The sequence below is a fragment of the Enhydra lutris genome, unplaced genomic scaffold, assembly GCF_002288905.1.
Source record: "Enhydra lutris kenyoni isolate GAN:26980312 unplaced genomic scaffold, ASM228890v2 scaffoldscaffold16, whole genome shotgun sequence".
Taxonomy (NCBI): domain Eukaryota; kingdom Metazoa; phylum Chordata; class Mammalia; order Carnivora; family Mustelidae; genus Enhydra; species Enhydra lutris.
Window position 1 is genome coordinate 22,296,482 of NW_019154100.1, and position 24,353 is coordinate 22,320,834.

General features: G+C 35.3%; 1 protein-coding gene across 1 annotated transcript in view; it reads left to right on the top strand.

Moving 5' to 3' along the window:
- LOC111147395 (Sp4 transcription factor) overlaps nt 1-24,353 on the top strand; it is an 81,551-nt gene that overhangs the window by 44,453 nt on the left and 12,745 nt on the right. Inside the window, exons 3-4 of the mRNA XM_022503401.1 lie at nt 220-448; nt 8,457-8,656. Coding sequence (XP_022359109.1) covers nt 220-448; nt 8,457-8,656 — 429 coding nt within the window. The remainder of the gene's footprint in view (nt 1-219; nt 449-8,456; nt 8,657-24,353) is intronic.

The following is a 24,353-nucleotide window of genomic DNA, read 5'->3' on the forward strand; positions in this document are numbered from 1 at the left end:
AGCCTGATACAGAGGCAGCCTGAGCTACTTAAATGAGAATATTATAATTTAGGAGGATTTGCATAGTAAACATCAACCCCTTTGCTGTTGTATTTTACACAGATTAACTATTAGAACAAATATGTTAGCTTTAAAATGTCCACATGGAATTTTTTTTAATCCTTTCTTTAGAAATAGAAAACATTATAATACTCTTTCCCCCTCCCCCCCAATTTTTAGGTCAGCAGCAAGGACAAGATGGAGTAAAGGTCCAACAAGCCACCATAGCTCCTGTAACTGTAGCAGTTGGAGGAATTGCTAACGCAACGATAGGTGCTGTTAGTCCTGACCAACTCACACAAGTGCATTTGCAGCAAGGCCAGCAAGCTTCTGATCAAGAGGTGCAGCCTGGCAAGAGGCTTCGAAGAGTTGCCTGTTCCTGTCCTAATTGTAGGGAAGGAGAAGGAAGGTAAATGCTCTATTACCAACTTTATCTCTCTGGAAGGCATAAAATAGTTAAAACCAAGCATTGGCTGGGTACTTTGATCACTAGAATATCACTAATTTTGTACCACGAAGTTGAGATACAGTGTTGTTATGACAGGGATTAAATTGAGCTAGTCTAGGAGTGGAGTTTTAGTCATCTTCTGCCATGCACCTTGTACTTTTTAAAATGGTCTTCTTGTTTCATTTATTATGTAAAAATTTTAATTTTATTGATATAAAATTCACATACCATACAATTCCCTCAGTCTACATTTCATTAGTTTTTAGTATGTTCACATGGCTGTGCATCCATCCTCACAATTTTAGAACATTTTCATTACCTCAAAAAGAAACCCCTGTATTCCTAAGACCTCACCCCCTCATCCTCCAATCCTCCCAGCTCTAGGCAACCATTGAACAAATTTCTGTCATTATACATTTGCCATTTTGGACATGCATATAAATGGAATCATACAGTATGTGATTTTTTCGTGACTGGTTTCATTTACATAGCATAATATTTTTTAAGGTTTATCCATATTATAGCATGTATTAGATATTGGTACTTCATTCTTTTAAATGAACAAATAACAACCCATTGTATGGATACACAGTATTTTACTTATCTATTTATCAGTTGATAGACACTTGGAATTTTTCCACCTTTTGGCTGCTGTGCTGCTGTAAACACTACAAATTTTGGTGTGGACATAGGCTTTCATTTCTCTTGGGCGTATACCTACGAATGGAATTAATGATCCATATAGTAACTTTAAGTCTAACCATTTGAGGAACTGCCAGGTTGTTTTCCAAAGTAGGTATACTGTTTTTACATTCCCACCACCAGTGTATGAGAGTTCCAGTTGTTGCCAACACTTGTTTTAATTTGGCTTTTTGATTACAGCTTTCCTAGTGTGTATGAAATGGTATCTCAGTATGGTTTTAGTTTGCATTTTTTTGATGACGTCCTTTAGTCAAGTATGTTTTCATGTGCTTTGCTTATTGGCTATTTGCATATCTTTGGAGAAATGTCTCTTAAGATCTTTTGCCCATTTTAAGAAAAAAAACGCGAGACGCCTGCATGGTTCAGTTGGTTGAGTGTCCAACTCTTGTTTCAGCTCGGGTCATGATTTCAGGGTCCTGGGATTGAGCCCAGTGTGGAGTTCCACACTCAGTGGGGAGTCTGCCTGAGGATTTCTCTCCCACTCCCGCTCCCCCTCCCCCTGCTTGGGTGCTATCTCTTTCTCACTAAAATGAATGAATGAATCTTTATTAGATTTTTTAAATTAAATTGTAATAGCTCTTTATATATTTTAGATACAAGTCCCTTATCAGTTATATGATTTGCTGATAGTTTCTCCCATTCTGAGAGTTGTCTTTTTACTTTCTTGATATCACTATCAAAGAGACAGTTGTAATTCCCTGTGAATTTTAGAATCAGCTTGTTAGTTTCTACCAAGAAGGCAGATGGAATTCTGATGGGGGGTGGTATGGAATTTTTAGATCAACTTGAGGAATATTGCCAACTCAGCAGTATTGTCCTCTGATACTTTCCATGGTATGTGTTTTTCTGTTTATTTAGATCTCTGATTTCCTTTGACACTGTTTTGTAGTTTTCAGAGTGTAAGTTCTGTACTTGTTTTGTTAAATTCATTCCTAAGTATTTTATTCTTTTTGAGGCTATTGTAAACGGAACTTTTTTCTTTATTGTTCATTGCAAGTGTATAGAAATACAGTTAATTTTTGTTTACTGATTTGTATCTTACGACCTTACTGAACTTAGTTTTTTAGTGGACTCATTAGGGTTTTTCTGTATGTAAGATCATGTCATCTGCAAATAGAGATAGTTTTACCTTATCCTCTCCACTTTGGATGATACTTATTTCTTTTTCTTACCTAATTGTTCTGTCCAGACCTATAGTATAATGTTGAAAAGAAGTGGCGAAAATGGACATCTTTGTTTTGTTCCTAATCTCAGGGGGAAAGGGTCCAGTCTTTCACCATTAAGTATGATGTTAACTCTGAGCTTTTCATATATGCCTTTAATTAAGAAAGTTCCCTTCTATTCTTACTTCATTGTGTTTTTGTCATGAAAGGTTGTTGGATTTTGCCAGATGCTTTTCTGCATGAGTTGAGATGATTGTGTAGTTTCTGTGTTTTATTCTGTCAGTATGGTGTGTTATATTGGTTGTCAGATGTTAAAGTACTTTTGCATTTGTGAAATAAATCCAACTTAGTCGTGGTACATAATTTATATATTGCTATTTTCAGTGTGCTAGTATTTTGTTAAGGATTTTTGTGTTCATGTGTTCATGAGAGATAATCGGTTTGTTGTTTTCTTAAAATGTCTTTGTTTGCTTTTGGTAAGGGTAATACGGGCTTCATAGAATGAGTTGGGAAGTGTTCCCTCCATTTTTTTTTTTTTTTTTTTTTTAATTTTGGGAAGAACTGGTAATAATTCTTTAAATATTTTGCAGAATTCACCAGTGAAACTGTCTAGGTGCTGGGCTTTTCTTATGGGTATTTATTTGACTACTAATTCAGTCTCTTCACTCTTAAGGGTTTTTTCCTGATTGATTGATTTTTCTTGAGTCAGTCTTGGTACTTGGTGTCTTTTTGGGAATTTAATCTATCTCATCTAAGTTATTTAAGTAATTGCTATACGGTTATTGGTTATTCTTGGTATTCTTTTATAACTCTTTTTATTTCTATAAGGTTGATGATGAGTCTTCTTTGATTTTAGATTCTGATTGTGTCTTCTCTTTTTTTCTTGGCCAGTCTACCTGAAGGGTTGTTAAGTTTTGACCTTTTCAAAAAGTCACATCGGCTTTTGGTTTCATTGATTTTTCTCTGTTGTTTCTGCATTCTCAGTTTCATTAGTTCCTGCTCTATTCTTTATTATTTCCTTCCTTCCGTTTGCTTTATTTTAGATTTAATTTGCTTTTTTCCATTGTCTTAAGATGGAAGGTTAGTGATTTAAGATCTTTTTTAATGTAGGCATTTACAGCTAAAACTTTCTCTCTAGGTATTGCTTTACATGTATCCCTTGAATTTTGGTATGATGTGTCTTCATTCATCTCAAAGTATTTCCTGCTTTCACTGTGGATTTCTTTTTTGACCATTGGTTATTTAGGAGTGTATTGTTTAATTTCTAGATATCTGGGAATTTTCCAGTTTCCCCCAATAGTTGATTTTTAGTCTCATGGCAAAGTGGTCATACTTTGCGTTATTTCTGTCTTTTATTGAGGTTTCATAGCCTAGTGTATGATTTATCTTGGGAGAACATTTTATGTGCACTTGAAAAGAATGTGTATTTTGCTGCTGTTTGGTGGAGTGCTTTGTGCATGTCTGTTAGGTCAAATTTATCAAGTCTTCTGTTTCCTTACTGCTTTTCTGCCTAATTGATTTACTTTAATCCACCTGTATCTTTCTGTCTTTAAATGTGAACTGTGTCACCTGTAGACAGCATGTAGTTGGATCTTGTTTTTTTTGTTGTTGTTGTTGTTTTGTTTTAAGATTGATTTATTAGAGAGCGAGCGAGCAAGAGTGAGGGAAGGGGTAGAGGGAGAGACTCTTCAAGCAGACTCCTGGCTGAGTGTGGAGCTGGATGTAGGCTAAATCCAATGGCCCATGAGACCATGACCTGAGCCAAAACCAAGAATCCGATGGGCTCTTAAATGACTGAGCCACTCAGATGCCCCTGTTGGTTTTTTGGTTTTTTTGTTAATCCAATCTGACCAAATGTGTTTTTTGATTGGATTGTATAATCCATTAGATGTTGTTGATATGGTTGAATTTATGTCTTTCATTTTGCTTTTTGTTTTTTGTGTCTCATGTCTTTTTCTCTCTTCCTCCTTACTGCTCTCTTTTGCATTAAGTGAATATAATATAGCACTTTAATTTGTAAAATAGTATTTTAATTTTGTTAATAATTTTTTCACTGTATTATTTTAGTTATTTCCACAGTAGTTGCTCTTGACCTCACCATATATGTCTTGTCATAATCAACTTAAGGTTAATAGTAATTTACTTCCAGTGAATTATAGAAGTTATTTCTTTATAGGTCTATTCCCTTTTGCTGCTTCTTGTGATGTTATTTTTATATATTATGTACTATTATGTATATTGTTACAGTATACATTATGTCCATAAGTGTCACCAATTCAATAATACATTGTTATAAATTGTTACTTTATATAATGTTATGTCTTTAAAAGAAGTTGAGAGGCCAGAGGGTTATCAGGATCACCAAGAATAATTTGGAGGTTGCTAAGGACTTATTTTCAAGTGTTTTCACATCTGACCAGGAACTCTGACATTTGGGTTGGGGGGCAAGAAGTTGAGAGAAGATGAGCAAATATATATAACTTTTGCTATGTTAATTTTATCACTAAAATTTTATCACTTTTTATTTTTTCCTGATACTTGAGTTCCTTTCCGGCATCATTTTCTTAGCCCACTGCATCTTTGCTCCCACCTCCCTGCCTTGTGCTGTCACTGGAAAAATATTTAATATATACATTTCTATAATGTTATGGGTTTGACAATACATTTTACACATATTATTTTATAAAATTTTTAAATCTGCTAAAACAAATAATGCACCTATGCTGTCCTCTGTAATTACATAATTACCATTGCTGGTGCTCTTTTGTTTCTTTGTGTACATTTGAATTACTCTCTGGGTTCAGTTGCTACAACCTGAAGAACTTCAGTTTCTTGCAAAGCAGGTCTGCTCGATATCTTTATTTCAGCTTCATTTTTTAAAGGTAGTTTTTGCTGGATAGAGTCTTCTTGTTTCAGTTTTTTTTTTTTTTTTTTTTCCCTCTTGAGTACTTTGCACATGTTTTCACCCTGCTTTTTGACCTCCATTGTTCTGCTGAGAAGTCAGTTCTTTCTTTTACTGCGGTTCCCCTGTAAGTGAGGAGTTATTTTTCCCTTGCTGCTTTCAAGATTTTATCTTTGGGTTTCAGGATTTTTAGCATATAAAGTATCTATTTGTGGATCTGTGCAGTTACACTACTTGGAGTTTGTTGAGCTTCCTGCATGTGTACATCCATGTTTTCAGTAAGTTTATTAAGTTTTCAGCCATTATTTCTTTGAATATTTTTTTTTGCTGCATTCTCTCTCCCCCGCTCTCCCCGCGCCCTCCTCTCTTCTCTGCTTCCCTCACTCATTACTTTGGTGTCCCACATTTCTTAGGTACCCTGTTCATTTTCCTTTGTTCTTTTTCTTGTCTGTTTTTGGATTGCATAATCTCTATTGATCTATGTTGATTTTTGTTATTTTTTCTTCTGAGTCCCTCTAGTAAATTTTTTATTTCACTTGTACTTCTCATCTCCACAGTCTCCCATGTTTTTAATCATTTGTAACTCTTCATTGATATTCCCCATTTGATGTGACATTGTTATTTTTTTTTTTAAAGATTTTATCCATTTATTTGACAGAGAGATCACAAGTAGGCAGAGAGGCAGGCAGAGAGAGAGGGGGAAGCAGGCTCACTGCTGAACAGAGAGCCCGATGTGGGGCTCGATCCCAGGACCCTGAGATCATGACCTGAGCTGAAGGCAGAGGCCCTAACCCACTGAGCCACCCAGGTGCCCTTCATGTGACATTGTTATTATTCTTTGCTTCTTTAATCATGGTGTCCTTTAGTTCATTATAGCAACTTAGTACTAACTCCCCTGCCTTTCCCCATCTCTGGCTTATTATTATTGTTCGCTTGCATATTTAGTGACTGGCTGGGTTATTCTGGTGAAGACCCCTTCGCCCCCCCCCCCCCATGAAGCATGTTGCTCCTCAGTGGATGCAGAATCAGGTTTGCTTAGTGACCCTTGATGACAGTGGTTTGGGCAAGAATCTTTGACAGTCCTGTCCCTGACCACACCCAGCTATTAAACTCCGCTAATTGTCAACTGATTGCTCTATTGTTTTCAACAGTGCCCTGTAACATAGATTAGTCTACAGACTGATCTGTTCAGATTCTTTTTTTTTAATTTATTAACATAATTACATATAATATATTATTTGTTCTGGAGTACAGGTCTGTGAATCATCAGTCTCACACAATTCACAGCACTCACCATAGCACATACCCTTCCCAGTGTCCATAACACAGTTACCCCCTCACTCCTTCCCTCCCCATCCCCCAGGAACCCTCAGTTTGTTTCCTGAGATTAAGAGTCTCTTATGGTTTCAATCCCATGGTTAAGTCTCTTATGGTTTGTCTCCCTCCCTAGTCCCATCTTGATTCATTTGTTCCCCCCCTACCCCCCATGACCTCCTGCCCTGCCTCTCAAATTCCTCATGTCAGAGAGATCATAGTAATTGTCTTTCTCTGATTGATTTATTTCACTTAGCATAATACCCTTTAGTTCCATCTACTTCATTGCGTACGGCAAGATTTCATTTTTTTGACGGCTGCCTCATATTCCATTTGTGTGTGTGTGTGTGTGTGTGTGTGTTTGTATGTACACCACATCATCTTTATCCATTCATCTGTTGATGGACATCTAGGTTCTTTGCATAGTTTGGCAATTGTGAACATTGCTACTGTAAACATTCGGGTATATGTGCCTCTTCAGATCCCTACATTTGTATCTTTAGGGTAAATACCCAGTAGTATGATTGTTGGGTCATAGGGTAGCTCTATTTTCAACTTTTTGAGGAACCTCCATACTGATCAACAGGTCTGTGTTTGAGATTTATTCTGACTCTAGAGGACTACTCCCAGCTGCCTCTTTTCTCCTTTCTGACAACCTAGCCAGCCTATAGTTTTGCCTGTTTCTCCAGTGTGTCTATCAGTCTCCTCCCGTTTGTGTTTTGCAACAGTCTGCACTATTTTTAAGAGTGCCCTTAGGCTCAAACTTTTTCAGACTTTGTTTGCAAATTAATTCAATTCCTTGGGAAGAAATTTAGAGTTCTGTTTTATGCTGTGTTCTCTCTCTGGCTAGGATCTCTTTGTTAAGGCTCCTGAACTTGGGGTTGGGATAGTGGCACATTTCTATCTTGAGTGGAGTCCCTGCTCTAGGAGCTGAGTGTTTGGTGGCAAGGGAGAAGCAGTAGCTTCAGGTTTTCTTGGCTTGCTTCTGTTGACTTCACAGTTCTAATGTATGCACTAAAGGTGACCTCGGTCAAGGATGATCTGTACTGCACTACTCTCATTGTGCCCTATCCACGGCAGAGCCAAGGTCTCAGGAGTTGGGTTTGGGCGGGAGAGGAGAGTTCCCTGTTCCCTACCTGTCAGCCATACTTGCCCGGAACTTAGCCTCAGCAACAGATAACTGGGAGTAGAATGAGAAATTCTGACATCCTCCCCCTTCCTGGGGAGATAACCCTCCAACTAGGAGGGGAGAAGAGGAAACCCTGCTCTTGGTTGTACCAGTCTAGAGTGTTTTATGTCAAAGGAGGTGACAGGGCAGAGGGAGAGAGGGTTGGGTTTTGGTTCAAATACCACAGACCATCACTGTTCTTACTCTTTTTTTCTTGAATATTTATTTGTTTATGTGCTGTATGCTCATGGAACCATTTACAGAGACTGTACATGGTATTTGTTTTGTTTTTTATAATTTTCACTGGGGAGTAAGCCCATGGAGCTCTTCATGCTCTCTGGCAGGAAGTGAAACTCTGAACCTTACTTTTTTAAATGGGGATTACCATTCTTTTTGGTATTTAGACAAGAATTTTCAAGTGTCTTGAAAAGCTTACAAATTTTCTCCCCCGCAAGGGAAGAGCCTATTAGGGAAGGAACATGAAGTCCATGGTGAACATGAACTCTGTGGGATAAACATGTTTTCACAGCAGTTTTGGGTTTAGTAGTACATAACTCTTTTTTTAACTGAAAATTTTCTGATTTTTAACTACAGTTGCAGCATCATGATTTTAAAAACACATTGAGATATGCATCATTTAAAAACCTTGATTCCCTTTTTCCATAATTACAAGCTTGGTGTTTGGGAGTGTAATTAATGTTTGGGTTTTGTTTTTGTTAGAGGCAGTAATGAACCAGGAAAAAAGAAACAGCATATCTGTCACATTGAAGGATGTGGAAAAGTTTATGGCAAAACATCTCACCTACGAGCACATCTTCGCTGGCATACTGGAGAAAGACCTTTTGTATGCAATTGGATGTTTTGTGGTAAAAGATTCACAAGGAGCGATGAGCTTCAGAGACATAGAAGAACCCATACAGGTTAGTTGGTTTATTTTAGGGCATGTACATTTTACTTATTTTTTAGTGTTTAGATGAAAATTGTAGGATAGTTTAGCTGTCAGTTTGGAAATACACAAATTAAAGAATTCACTTTAGTGATTTTATGAAAGATGTCTAAAATCAAATTTTTTACTTCATTTCTGAGATATATTTTATCCTGCGTTTTTAGATTTATCAACATAATGACATAACATGAAGTATATTCATTTCCATTTGCTTATCTTGTTGTATTAGCAGGTTGAATTCACATATATTAGTTTTTATGAGTATTTAAATAAGTGAAGAGAATTAAATTATGATGTTATTGGTGACCTTTATTAGTTTTGGGTTTGTTTTTTGTTTTTTGTTTTTTTTTTTTTACAATTTAGAAAAATGAAGTGTCAAGGATAATATAACAACAAATATATACCTCTCACTTAGAACTGACAGCTGTTAATATATTATTTTTTAATAAGACAAATTATACAAAGTTGACATTTTCTTTGTCCCCTCAAAGACAATAGCTACTATGAATTTAAAGTGTAAGTTTTTAGTACAGTTTTAATACTCTTACATATATTATTGATGGATATATATGTAGAATATTATTTTATGTGTTAAGAAAGTTTACCTAAGTGTTACAGTATCATAATTTCATTTATCATTATGTTTTAAGATCTGAGTTCATATATGTGTACATATAAATGTATGTATACATGTTTATAGTACTTTCTAACTGCTATATAGTATGCTGTTACGTAACTGTACCATACTGTATTAATCCATTCCTTCTACTGCTTAAATTGTCATTAGGCTTTTTGCTACCACTTTATTATGTGAACATACAGTGAACATGTATGTGAAGTAGAATTATTGAATCACGGAGAATTTATGTGTTTTGCTACGTAACTGCTAAAGAATCTCTGAAATGGCTGTTAACACCTCTGCCTCACTAGCAGTGACTGAGAGTTTCCCCTTTGCCATGTGTTCATCAATACTCAGTAGTGTTAGCCTTTGAAAATTGTCAGTCTGGGGCACCAGGCTGGCTCACTTGGTAGAGTATGCAACTCTTGGGGTAGTGAGTTCAAGCCTCACGTTGGGTGTGGAACCTTCTTTAAAAAATAAATAAAAGGGCGCCTGGGTGGCTCAGTGGGTTAAAGCCTCTGCCTTCGGCTCAGGTCATGGTCCCAGGGTCCTGGGATCGAGGCCCGCATCGGGCTCTCTGCTCCGCGGGGAGCCTGCTTCCTCCTCTCTCTCTCTCTGACTGCCTCTCTGCCTACTTGTGATCTCTCTGTCAAATAAATAAATAAAATCTTTAAAATAAATAAATAAATAAATAAAACATGCTTACTGCTTAAAAAAAGAAGGAGAAGAAGAAAAGAAAGTTTTTGTATATCTAAAATGATTTCTGGGATGCCTGGGTGGCTCAGTGGGTTAAGCCGCTTCCTTCAGCTCAGGTCATGATCCCAGGGTCCTGGGATCGAGTCCCGCATCGGGCTCCTTGCTCAGTAGGAACCTGCTTCTCTCGCTGCCTCTGCCTGCCTCTCTGCCTGCCTCTCTGCCTGCTTGTGTGTACTTGCTTGCTCTCTCTCTCTCTGGCAAATAAATAAAATCTTTAAAAAAATAAGTAAAAAATAAATAAAATGATTTCTCATTTTTTTAAGTAGCAGCTTTCTTGGTTATCTATGAGAGTAAGCATCTTTTCATGTTTGTTGGTCATTTACATATATGTTTTTGTTGATTATTTCTTGCTCACTTTGGGGGGGTTGTTTCATTTTTCTTTCTGATTTATATGTTATTTTCCCCTGTATTGCTAGTCTTTTATCTTTTTGCTATTTTTTGTTACATGGAAGCTTTACATTTTTGTTTAGTCAAATACAAGTTTTCTTTTTTCCTTTGTTTTCCTTATTTTTAGTGAAATCTTCTCTTATCCCAAGATCATAAAGTTTTTTTTTTAAGTATTTTATTTATGTATTCAAGAGAGAGAGGGAGCATTCAAGTGCACGCAAGATGCAAAATTTGTCTCTTTTTCTAAGTCTTACATAGAACAACTACCCTCTCTACTTAGAACGGCTCTGATAGACATTCGAGTTTCAGTATTTAATTGTTGAATAAATTAATGCTTTTGGTAAATTTTCTAATTAGACCTTAACCTTTAACTAATACCAGCATACATGTGGGATAGAAGAGGAAACAGATTTGTTATGTATTGATCAGCTACTAGGCATCACATGTTTCAAATAAATTGTCTCCTTTGATTTTAACAGTAACACTGAGATAGATATTAGCTCCATTTTACAGATTAGAAAATGGTCTCAGAGAACAAAAAATAGTTGTTAAATTTATTAAAAGTTTAGTTTGATATGTACATAGATTAGAGGCAGATGAGTCTTAGTATACTGGCTGAATCCCTGAGTTTGCATAATACCAAAACTAAGAATTTTAGTTAAAAAAAAAAAGTTTTAATAGGTTTCTTATGGCATTGCATTGGGCCTTCTAATAATGCCACCTCACCATTGATATTGGCAGATATGGTGTGGTTAATCCCATAACAGTGTTGATGTCTGTTTTTAAAAAAAATACTCTGCTGTTTATGTCGGTATGATAGGATGCAGTATTTCCACTCTGGATTAGCAGCGGGTCAAGTTAGGGAAGACAAGAAAAATTGCCACTTTCTTTGATTTAGAACCTCACATTGTGATTTCATCATTTTATTTGAGAAATAAGTGTCTCTAAAGTCTCTCTTATCACCTATGCACACTCATAGAGATACACAAAACAAATTTATCCAAGGATTTGTATACACATATACTTAACCAAATTATTAATGATTTGAAGGCATATTTTCTTTTTTTAATGATTCACACCATTATAATCTTCTGCAAGCCTAAACAATTCAGAATTGAATGTATTTTAAGCTTACTTTCAGTGTTTCAAACATCTTGAATACATTATACACAAAATTGTGTAAGTAAACATGTTACATTGAAAACAGTTAAGCTTAATATCAGTATACTTAAATTACTTTTAGTGACTAGAATACAGTAACTTCTAAGTATTAAAGTTTTTGAAGAGAATATGAAACAGTATCTTTTGAAACAAATAAGTATTGATTAAGCATATAGTACATTAGTTGAAAGCCTTGGTTGTTCATTGCAAGAATGATGTTTTATTTAAAGGCCAACCACTACACTAAGTAGAAACTCAGTACATACTGTGAAGTATATATGAGTTATTTTTATTCACTGCTGAAAATAATGCCAATTTTTTGCTTTTTAGAAATAAGTTTTTAAATTTCCAAATGATACATGTATATGGTACTTAAAAATTCAAATCATAGGGACACCTGGGTGGCTCACTTAGTAGAGCACATAACTCTTAATCTCAGGGTCATGAATTCAAGCCCTACATTAAGCTTACTTCAAAAAAAAAAAAAAAGTACAAAAAAAAATTAAATCATAAAGAGGTTATAGTGTTAAGGGTCTTTTTAAAATAATTTTTATTTGAAGTATAGTGGATATTGTATGTTAGTTTTGGGTGTTGTACAACACAGTGATTTGACATTTGTGTACATTATGAAATGCTCACCACAATAAGTAGGTATTGTCTGTCACTGTACAAGGTTATGACTATATTCTCTGTGCTGTACTTTACATCCCTGTGACTTACTTATTTTATAACTTGAGTTTATGCCTTTTAATCCCCTTCACCTATTTTGCCCATTTCTACCCTACTTCCTTCTTGCAAATACCAGTATGTTCTCTGGATTTATGAGTCTGTTTCTGTTTTGTTTTGTTCTTTTTTTTTTTTTTTTTTTAAGATTTTTATTTATTTATTTGCGAGAGAGAGAGATCACAAGTAGGCAGGGCAGCAGGCAGAGAGAGAGGGGGAAGCAGGCTCCCTGCCGAACAGAGAGCCCGATGCAGGTTTGATCCCAGGACCCTGAGATCATGACCTGAGCCAAAGGCAGAGGCTTAACCCACTGAGCCACCCAGGTGCCCCTTTTTTGTTTGTTCTTTTGTTTTGGTCTTTAGATTGCACCTGCAGGTGAAATCCTATGGTGTTCATCTTCTGTCTAACTTAGGACATTTCTCTTCAAATAGTGTTCTCTGCTTTCATCCATCTTTTGCAGAAGGCAAGATTTCATTCTTTTTTGGGTTGAGTAATATTCCATTGTCAATCTATACCACATTTTCTTTATTCATTTATCTGTCAGTGAACACTTGGGTTGCTTCCAGATCTTGGCTATTGTAAATAATGCTGTAGTAAATGTAAGGGAGCATATGTCTTTTCAAGTTAGTGTTTCTTTTCTTCCCAGAAGAGGAATTACTGAATTGTATGATATTTCTATTTTTGTTTGTTAAGGAACCTCCATATTATATTCCACTGTGGCTATGACAATTTACATTTCTGTCAGCAGTGCACAAGGATTCCTTTTTTTCTACATCCTCACCAACAATTTTTATTTATTTATTTTTTTGATACCAGTCATTCTGACAGTTGTGAGGTGATAGCTCATTCGAGTTTTGATTTGCATTTTCTTGATGATGGGTGTTGTTGAGCATTTTTTCATATATCTGTTGGCCATTTGTATGTTGTCTTTGGAAAAATGTCTATTCTTGTCCTCTGCCCATTTTTTAATCAGATTGTTTGTTGTTTTTTTTTTTTTTGTTATTAAATTGTATGAATTCTTTATATATTTTGAATATGTCATTTACAAATATTTAAGGGGATGCTTTGCCCTATCCCTTGTTTAATCCGCAAGAGAACCATACTTAATTTTGTAACTGTTTTTGCATTTGTGTTCTTCCTGTAATGATTGTTATATATCTAAATATGCTTATATTGTTACTGATCTATCAATAGTAGACACTATCTCTTGACTTCTTGCATTGAGTTAAGAATTTACTTCACTTTAAAGACAATTATCATATGATCTCTCTGATATGAAGAGGCAGGGTGGGGGGGTTGGGAGGTAAGGAAGGAAAAAATGAAACAAGATGGGATTGGGAGGGACACAAACCATAAGAGATTCTTAATCTCACAAAACAAACTAAGGGTTGCTGGGGGTAGTGGGGTGGGGAGAGGATGGTGGGGTTATGGACATTGGGGACGGTATATGATCTGGTGAGTGCTGTGAAATGTGTAAGCCTGACGATTCACAGACATTAGCTCTGGGGCAAACAATACATTTTATGTTAATAAAAATAATTAATTAAAAAAAAGAATGTACCTCACTTTACACCATCTGATGGCATTCAGATTTTTTAACTGACTGTAGCCTGACACTGTCTCTTGACTCAGCACTCTGTGGTACAGATATGTGGTACAGATTATTAGCATATATGTCCTTCATTCCTCATTGTTTCACCTCTTAACTTCTCTTACATAAATTTTATTATCTCTCTTCTCTTTCTCTTGATGTTAAAACATTTACTTTCTCTCCAATAAACACTGTTCCATTTTTTAGTTTTTTTTTTTTTTTTTTTAAGACTATTTATTTGAGAGCGAGCCTGAGCGGGGTTGGGAGGTGGGGTAGGAGGAGAGGAGGGGCAGAGGGAGAGAGAGAAGCAGATTCGCTTGCTGAGCAGGGAGCCCTGCCTTGCTTCAGGGCAGGGGCTTGATCCCAGATCCCCCCAGAGATTATGACCTGAGCCAAAGGCAGACCCTTAACTGACTTGCCACCCAGGCACCCCAGTAGCTTAGTTCTTAAAGTAGAAAACCAATAAACAATAATTACGTTATGACTCTGATGTGATGAGTGTGAATACATATCCTTTGGTCGTTTTTCTTGAACTTTCTAATTGCCTGTTCCCCCCTTGCATTGGCTAATTTTATTATTCCTTTTACTGTTTCATGTTTTCAAGAATAATATCAGCTCCATCCAATTTTTCCTTTTCTTGGAAGTTCAGCTTTTTAATCAGCCTGATTCTTCTCTAAGGCTGCTACATAGGTATAATCTTGAGACTTCTGTTCCCTGCTGTATTGGTTTTGATCCAATGTTCTCAAGATTGGCCTTCATTTTTCTTGGTTTATTTGGTTGCTGGAAAACATTCTGAAATGCTTCCTGCAATAAAGTTCTAGGAAATAAATTGGTCTAAAAGTGTCTTTATATTGCTTTCCAACTTAACTTAGTAGATGGCTAATACAGAATTTTAGGTTGAAAATGATGCTCAGATATTAGTGGCAGTGCACTATCATTTTCTTGCATCTGTTTTACTAACATGAAGTAAGTTCTTCCTTTTTTGTAGGTGACTTAATTTTTCCTTGTCAACTTTTAAGAGCTTATTTACTTATTTATATTTTTACTTTGAAATAATTTTGTATTTACAGAAATTGTGAAGGTAGTATAGGGAGTTCATATATTCCCTTCATGCAGTTTCCTCTAATACTACATCTCTTGCATAATCCACATAATTTATGAAAACTAAGAAGCTAACTTTGGTATAATACCAGTAATTAAATTATTGGCTTTTCCACAAATAATACTTTTTCTGTTCAAGGATTCAGTCCAAAATACCACATTGCATTTATTTATCATGGCTGTTTAGTCTCCTGTAAATCTAAAATTTCCTTACTCTTTTTTTACTTATTCTTTTTGTTGTTGTTATTGTTTTTGTTTGTTTTTTCTTACCCTTGGCTGTTTTGAAAGTTAGGTACTTTGTAGAATATCCCCCAGTTTAGGTTTATTTTCTTATGATTAGACTGAGATTATGAATTATGAATTGTTGGTCGGAAGAATATCACAGATATCATTGCCCTTCTTCCTTTCATCATATCAGCAAGTATGTCAGTGAGTCTTATTGCTGGTGAATTGGTTAAGATAGTGTGTGCCACGTGTCTCTACTGTGAAGTTGTTTTTTTCTTTCCATACACTGTTTTGTAGAAGCAAGTCACTAAGGTCCAGTCTACACTTACAGGGCGGTGAAGTAAGCTCCACTCCTGGAGGGAGAAGCTTACCTCCTGGAGGGAGGAGTGGCAGAGAATTTATGGATGTACTGTAAAACAACAGCTGTAATTAGTAAATGTGTGGGGCGGGGTGGGGAGGGCAAATTCTTTGAGTCTATGCAAATATCCTGTTTCTCTGAAAAGAAAATTCTAACGTTTTCCTTTTAGCATTCCGCATTGTTTCTTGCCTGTAGCAATTACTTTGTTGTTCTAAAGGTCATCTTCTGTTTCCCTCTTTGCTTGTACAGTTTTAGTTTTGATTCTTGTACAAGGAAGATTTATACCTTTTTCCCCAGTTATTTGTTTATGTAATCATGTATTTATAATCTAGTAAAGACCCATGAGTATTTTATTGGGGGGGGTTATAATTCAATATTGTCATTATTTTCTTGCTCAAATTATTCCATCTTTGGCCATTTGGAAGTTGTTTTATTTTTTTATTTTTTTTTTTTTAAAGATTTTATTTATTTATTAGAGAGTGCACAAGCAGGGGGAGTGTCATGCAGAGGGAGAAGCAGGCTACCCACCAAGCAAGGAGCCTGATGTGAGACTCCATCCCAGGACCCGGGGATCATGACGAGAGCCAAAGGCAGACTCTTAACCTACTGAGCCCCCTAGGGGCCCCGGAAGTTGTTTTAGATTGCCTCCTCTGTCCTTATGACATACTCCTATTCCGGTTTTTTTTTTGTTTGTTTTAAGTGAAGAGCTTCTATTAATCTTTATGTTCTGTTAGTTTCATAATTATGTATGTTGCATAGTTTTATTTTTTGTGCAAACTGGTTGGACTCTTCAACTCGGTTCTCCCCCATATTATGTCTACCCACCCCCATTTTCCCCTTTTTATTCTCTATTCTTTTTTGCAGTCTTACTTTGTGTAAATTGAACTCCCTATATTGATATTTTATATTTGACAGCTCTTTTTTTTGTCTTTTTACTTTTTTATTTTCTGTGAGATTTCTTAACTTTACATATTCATGTATTTCTTTTGAATTTTCTCTTGATTTCCAAGAGTGCTTTCTGTTGTTTTCTTTTTTATAGCATACTCTTCTCACTGTAGAGATCCAGGAGCTCTCTGAAAAGTCTCTTGAGTTTTCCAGTTAGATTTTTTTTTTTTTTTACTGTTTGTGTTTCCTCCAAGGTAACTTTTTCTCTGTACCTTGCTTTGTTCCCAATGTTGTAGGCTTTCCTGAATTATCCAGTGGTCCTTGGCTTTTATTCAAGTTGATGATGATGAGTGATAACTATGTTTAAGTAAAGGAAAAAGCTTCATGAACTGGTGACTTTCATTTAAGGCAACTGGGCAGGAATACTGTGAGTTATACTGCAAGATACCTAATTACCAAAATACAGTAATAAACTGTGGGACCACATTTCTCTGGATACAAATCATCAAATATTCTGACCAAATTTTTTAAAGTAGGATAAATAATCCATGCACGGACTTTAATTTACTATTATATGTTGTACATCTCCCCCTCACCATTTTGAGTCTGAGACTTCTGCATAATTCTACAGAAGACAGATTGGCTCTCTTCTAGATATATCCTCTTTCTTAATAATCTCTACTCTAGTCTGCAGAAATTTGGTACAGTTAAAACTTGTAAAACATTGCATAACATGAGTGAGTTTCACAGGATTTTTTTCCTCCTTTGTCTCTCAGCATTGACCCTGTGGGCCCTGAATAGTAAGTGTAAACACCATATATATCCAGCCAGAGGACTGAAAAACAGGCTCCTGTGCTCTAAGGCCAGCTGTCTTTGTACGTTCCACTGTAGTAGTGGTAGCAGGGACACCTAAAAACCCAAGAAAATACCCATATCTCTGACCAAAAGAATCCAGAACCTTCTTTTCCATTGAATGTGAGTGAATCACTATTACTTTTCTCTTGCCATTTTACTCTGAAGGTTGTGGCAGTCATATGTACATGTGTAGAATGGCATAAGAAGCCTCAAGAATTCTTTCTGGCCATAGGAACCAAAAAGAAGGGACACTTCGGGGTTGAGAAAGCACGAGGGAGATTTTGCAGAGATCTGTAAAAGGTGATCCCAAATTTCATTAATGAAACAAAAATTCAGGGCTCACCCCCATGCTGCGTGTAATAGAACAGACCCAAACAACCATAGCAAAGGCTTCAAGAACTCAACTCTCTTATAAACCATCACCTAATTGCTAGCATGTGCTGAGCAGACCAAAGCATAACAGTTCTTGAAAATGAATTAATATTGGAACTCATGCCCAAAGAAGGCAAGACAGAACTAATCTGAAACTGAATGGGTCAATTACCTGCTAAAACAAAAACTTAACATTTCCCAGAGGATTCTTTAACAGGACCAGGGTTACCGCAACATAATATCCAGAATGTCTAGGATACAACCCCAAATTTTCAACATAATATGAACCCAAGTAAATCTGACAGTGTCAAGATGATCCACGTGTTGAAATTATCAGACAGTGACTATAAAGCAACTGTTAAAACCATCAGCCATGGAGTAAAGGTAAACATATTTGAAATAAAAAGAAAGGCAGAAATTTTCAGAAGCAAAATTGAAACTCTAAAAATGAACTAAATGGTAATTTTGGAACTGAAAAAAATGCATTATACAAAGTTAAAAATTCCTTATATGTGTTCAAGAGCAAATAGAGGTAATAGAAGGGTCACTGAAGTTGGAGACAGATCACTAGAAGTTATACAGTCTGAAGACCAAAGAAGAAAAAGATCAGGGGGAAAACGTTAATTGGGTCTCAGGCAACTGTGGAACTTACAAAATTAGTGACATTTGAGTCCCAGAAGAAAAAGAGGAAAAGATTGATGTAGAAAAATATTTGACAAAATAATGGCTTAGACGTCCTATATTAGGTGTAAATTATGGATTTAAGAAGCTTACTGAATCCCAAACAGGAATTGACAGGAAGTCATGCCCATATACATGAGATCAGTCTTCTGAAAATTAAAGAAGAAGAAAATATCTGGGAAGTAGCCTAAGGATAATGACGCATTATGTATAGAGGAATACAAATTTGAATGATGAATCATTTCTCCTCAGAAACTGTGGAGGACAGAAAAGGAAAAGGATTGCCAGCTCAGCATTTTATATCTAGTGCAAGTGTCCTCAGTAAGAAAGGCAAAACAAAGGGTTTTCAGATGAAGAGAAACAGAATTTCTTGTCATCAGAAATGCTAAAAAAGGGGGCGTCAGTTAGATGGCTACCTTCAGCTCAGGTCATGATCCCAGGATCCTGGGATCAAGCCCCACATTGGGCTCCAGCCCTGCATCGGGCTCCCCAATCAGCAGAGAGCCTGCTTCTCCCTCTCCCTCTGCCTGCTACTCTGCCTACTTGGGCTCTCTCTCTCTCTCTCTCTCTCTGTCAAATAAATAAATAACATCTTTAAAAAAAAAATGCTAAAAAAAGTTTTTTAGGCTGAAGGGAAATGATACCAGAGGGAAATTGGGAATTTAATATGGAAGAACAAAATAAATGGCAACTACCTGTGTAAATACAGCAGGCTATTATTGCTGTGCTTAAATTTTTAAAAAATATATTTAAAGTAGCAGTAGATTTTCAATGTTATGCAAATATAATATATTTGGTAAATATAAAGTAAAGGAGGAAGAGTAATGAAACCTGTATGGTTGAAAAGCTTCTTTGTTTTAGTGTAAAAATACAGAACACTGTATATGTACTGTGAAAAGTTAACTATGTATATTGTAATTCCTTTATCAAGTACCAAAAATACAGGGATTCAGGGGGGAAGGGGGAATAAATAAAAATAGAATGCTAAACAATATTCAAATAATCCAAAAGAAGAGAAGGAAAAAACAAAAATGAAAAATAGGACAGGAATGGAAAATAAAATAATAGACTTAAATCTAATCAAATCAGTAATTATATATAATGTTAGTGGTCTAAACCTAACAATTAGAAGATAGAGGTTGTTGGATTGCATTTGAAAGACCAAATTATATATTGTGTACCAAAAAAACCACTTTAAATATTATCATATGGATAAATTTAAAAGGGTAGGGAAAAGCATGACATACAAAGGCTAATTGAAAGAAAACTGAAGTTACTATATTACTATAACAGGCAAAATAGACTTCATAAAACAATGAAAAGTACTAGCTATGACAAGTCATTCTATAATGATGGAATGGCTCACTTTATATGAAGCTATAACAATTCTAATTATAATAGGTACCTAACAACAGAGCCCTAAAATATATAAAGCAAGAACTGACAGAACTGAAAGGTAAAATAAAGCAATCCACAGTTACTCTTGCAGAGTTTGACACTCTTTTCTTAGTAATTGATATGACAAGTAGACAGAAAAGTAGAAAGGGTATAGAACATTTTATCAGTTTGCCCTAAGTGACATTCATAGAGTACTCAAGCCAATTGCAACAGAGTACTCCACTTTTTTTTTTTATAAGTACATGGAACATTCTCAAAGATAAACCATGTTTATGCCATATGTTACATCTTAACAAATTAAAAGAAATCATACAAAGTATATTCTCTGATCATAATAGAATTAAACTAGAAGTCAGTGACAAAAATAACTGAGAGTTCCAAATTTTGGAAATTAACCACCACATTTCTGATTTACCCTGTGGGTCAGAAGAGAATATCTTAAGGGAAATTAGAAAATAGTTTCAACTAAATGAAAATATGTGTCAAAATTTGTGGGCTATAGGTATAACAGTGCTTGGAGGGAGTTTATGGCAGTGTTTTTATTAGTAAAAAAGGTTTTAGTCATTAATTTTTTTTTTAATTTTATTTATTTATTTGCCAGGGAAGGGGAGAGAGAGAGTGCACAAGCAGAGGGAGAAGCAGGCTCGCCACTGAGCAAGGAGCCCAGTGCAAGACTCGGGATCATGACCTGAGCCAAAGGCAGACACTTAACCAGCTGAGCCACCCAAGCATCCCTTAGTCAGCAGAAACTTATTCTACTTAAGAATCTTAATATACTTAATATATTTAAGAATCTTAAATACTAGAAAACAAACAAATACTAGAAAACGCCAGACAGGAAGTTAGGCAGCAATAAATAAAACAAATAAATGAAATTGAAAATAGAAAAATCTAATAGAGAAAAATCAAACCAAAATCTATTTTTCTTAGAAAAGATAGAATTAGTCTTTAACTAGACTGTCCAAGAAAATTTATCAATCACTGCCAGGAATGGAAGAGGGGGATATCACTAGGGTCTTTAGACAATATAATAATACAAGAATGCTATGAATAACTCTACACTCTGAATTAGGGAACTTAGGTGAAATGGACCAACTCCTTAAAAGACCAAATTAGCCAATAGTACTATATGTATTAAAGAAATTGAATTTTAGTGAAAAACTTTGGACAAAGAAAACCATAGACTCAGAATGGTTTTATTGAAAAATTCTTTATTAAGTAATAAATGATACCCATTTGCACAATCTTTTTTAGAGAATAAATGAAGGAATACCTGTTAACTATTTTATGAGGCCTCATTACCATGATACCAAAGCCAGACAAAGACATTACTAGGGAAAAAGAAAAAACAGATCAGTATTCTCATAAATACAAATGTCAAAATCCTCAACAAAATAGCAAACCAGGTCCAGTAATAATAGTAAAAAGTAAATAGTAAAAAAAAAAAAATAGTAAAAACAAAATAGTAAAAGTAAAATAATAGTAAAAAAAAAAGTAATAATAGTAAAAGAATAATGTATCATGACTCAGTTATGTTTATTCCAATAATGAAAGGTTGATTGAAGATTCTAAAATCAATCAGTTGATGTAATTTATCATAGGAACAAGAGAAGGAAAGAAATCACATGATTACTTAAATATGTATACACAAAAAGTATTTGGGAAAATCTGCATTTAGTTTGATAAAAATTCTCACATACTAAGAATCAAAGATAATAACCTTATAACCAAGTAAAGGGTATTTGTTAAAATACTATAGTTAGCATACTTACTGATGAAGGACCTAATATTTATCCATAGGATCAGGAACAAGGCAAAGATGTCTGATTTTTTTTTTTTTTAATTTGGCATGGAGCCCAATACAGGGCTTGAACTCACAACCATGAGATCAAGACCTGAATTGAGATCAAGAGTTGGACACTTAACTGGCTGAGCCACCCAGGTGCCCCAAGATGATGGATTTTTATCACTCTCTTCACCCTGGTACTGGAAGTCCTACCTAGTACAATAAAGCAGAAAAAAGACACAACCCAGATTATAATGAAAGAAATAAGTGTCTTTATTTGCAGACACCTTGGTTGTCTATTTAGAAATACCCTGGCATCTACAAGAAAGCTGTTCATACTAATCAGTATTTGCAAGAATGCAAAATACAAGGTTATTGTACACAATGAATTGTTTTACTATATACTAGCAATGAACAACTGGATACGAGTAGCTTAATAGTATCATTTTTAATAGGATGAAAAGAATAAAACACTTTGCTGGGACTCTAACAAAATATATGTAAGATGTATACTGAAAACTAAATATTGGTGAGAGAATTAAGGATGACTTATATTCATGTAGACATATACCATGTTAGTGGATTCCATGGCCCAATACTGTTTTGGTATCTCTTCTCCCAGATATATATATACAGATCCAGTATAGTAGTCCTTCTCACAATTATAGCAGTATTTTGCAGAATTAGCAAGCCGATAGTAAAATTTATATGAAAGGCAAAACAGGGTGTCAAAACAGTTTTGAAGAAATACAAAAAGTTAGCTGATTGACCCTCAATGATTTTAAGATTTCCTATAAAGCTACAGTATTAGAACGCTGTGAGGTTTGGGTAAAAAAAAAGGACACATAGATAAGACCAAAAAGAGAATTCAGAAATCGACCCACATACATATCATGCAAAAGTAATTCTGTGGAGAAACAGTAGTCTCTTCAATAAATGGCTTGGAAGGATTGCCACATGCAGGAAAAGAACTTTGAGCTACATACCTTGTATCTTTTACAAAGGCTAACTCAAAATTACTCAGACTAAAACCTGAAAGTATAAAACTTTTTAAATAAAATATAAAAATCTTTGTGACCTTGGGTATGCTAGAATTTTTAATACAAAGCCAAAAGCGCAGTCCAGAAAAGAAAAACTGATAAATTGGACTCGATAAAAACTACAAATATTTGATCTGTTAAAGATCTGTTAAGAAAATGAAAACATAAGACACAGACTGAGAATGAAAAAATTTATCTGACAGTGTACTTTAATCCAGAATATATAAAGAACTCTCAAACTCAGCAATTTGTAAGCAACCCAATTTTTTAAAATTGGCAGAGGATATGGACATTTCACTGAAGAGAACATATATCTGACTAGCATGTGAAAAGTTACTTTGTATCACCTTATTTGAGGAATGCAAATTAAAATTGCAATAAAATATCAGTACACACCTATTAAAAGGGCTGAAATTAAAAACGACACCAAAATCCTGACAATTATAAGTACTAGCAAGGAGCACCTGGGTGGTTCAATGGGTTAAGCCTCTGCCTTTGGTCAGGTCATGATCTCAGGGTCCTGGAATCAAGCCCCACATAGGGCTCTCTGCTCAGCAGGGAGCCTGTTTCCCCTCTCTCTGCCTGCTTGTGATCTCTCTCTTTCCTCTGTCAAATAAATAAAATCTTTGGGGCGGGGGGGGAGAAGTAGTACAGGCAAGAATGCCAAGCTGGTGGGAATGCAAAGTAGCACAGCACTTTTGGAAAACGTTTTGGAATTTCCTTATAAAAGTTGAACATATACTCAGTTTATGACCTAGCAATCCACTCCTGAGTATTCACCCCAAAGAAACAAAAACTATGTTCACACAAAAAGCAATGAATATATATAGCAGATTTTACTTATAATCACCCCAAATTGGAAACAACCCAAATATTCTTCAACTGGTTGAATGGTTAAGAACTGTGGTATATTGCTGAAAGAGGTAATCCAGCAGACTTGACTGCTGGTTGACCTGCAGGTTGGACCTGGATAATCAGAGGCTTTTCACCCCTTCCTCTGTCCCTGGAATATACTTTCTGCCCACTGTTCCCATAATGGGAAGGATGAAACCTTGAGAGAGAAAGATGTTGAAACCGTCTAGACAGTATATGTGACTGAACCCAGTTAAGACCTCTGTGTAAACTTAGATTTGGCAGGTAGATGTAGAGATATATTCATCTGGTGGCTATTCAAAACAAGCCTCATAAGTAAGTAAGTTTCCTTTCTTTTAAGTTAAAATTTCCTTTCTTATAAGTTAAAATTTCCACCTACCAAAAGAGACATGGTCTGCCTCTTTTGTTTTCTCCTTTCCCTTTGTGTACAGGGCCAGTTGGTGAACCAACATATATCTATACAACAGAGTACTGCTCTCCAACATAGAGGAATTAATTATTAGTATATACAGCCACAATGATGAAATTCAGGTGTGTTGGTGAACAATCCCAGCATCAAAACGTTATTGTATGATTCCATTCATGTATGACAGTTTATGGAGAAATAAAAACCATAGAGACAGAGAATAATTATTTTCTAAGGCATAAGGGAAAAAGAATTCAGCCATGAAGAGATATCATGAAGGAGTTTTTGGAAGTGATAGCAACTTCCATATTTTTATTTTGGTGATGACTAAATGATTTAATACATTTGTTAAAATTCATAGAGCCATGTCCCAAAAATAATTTTACTTTGTATAAGTTGTTATTTTAAGTATTAAAACCTGTTTTAAAGTGAGAGATAAACTCATTTTTGAGAC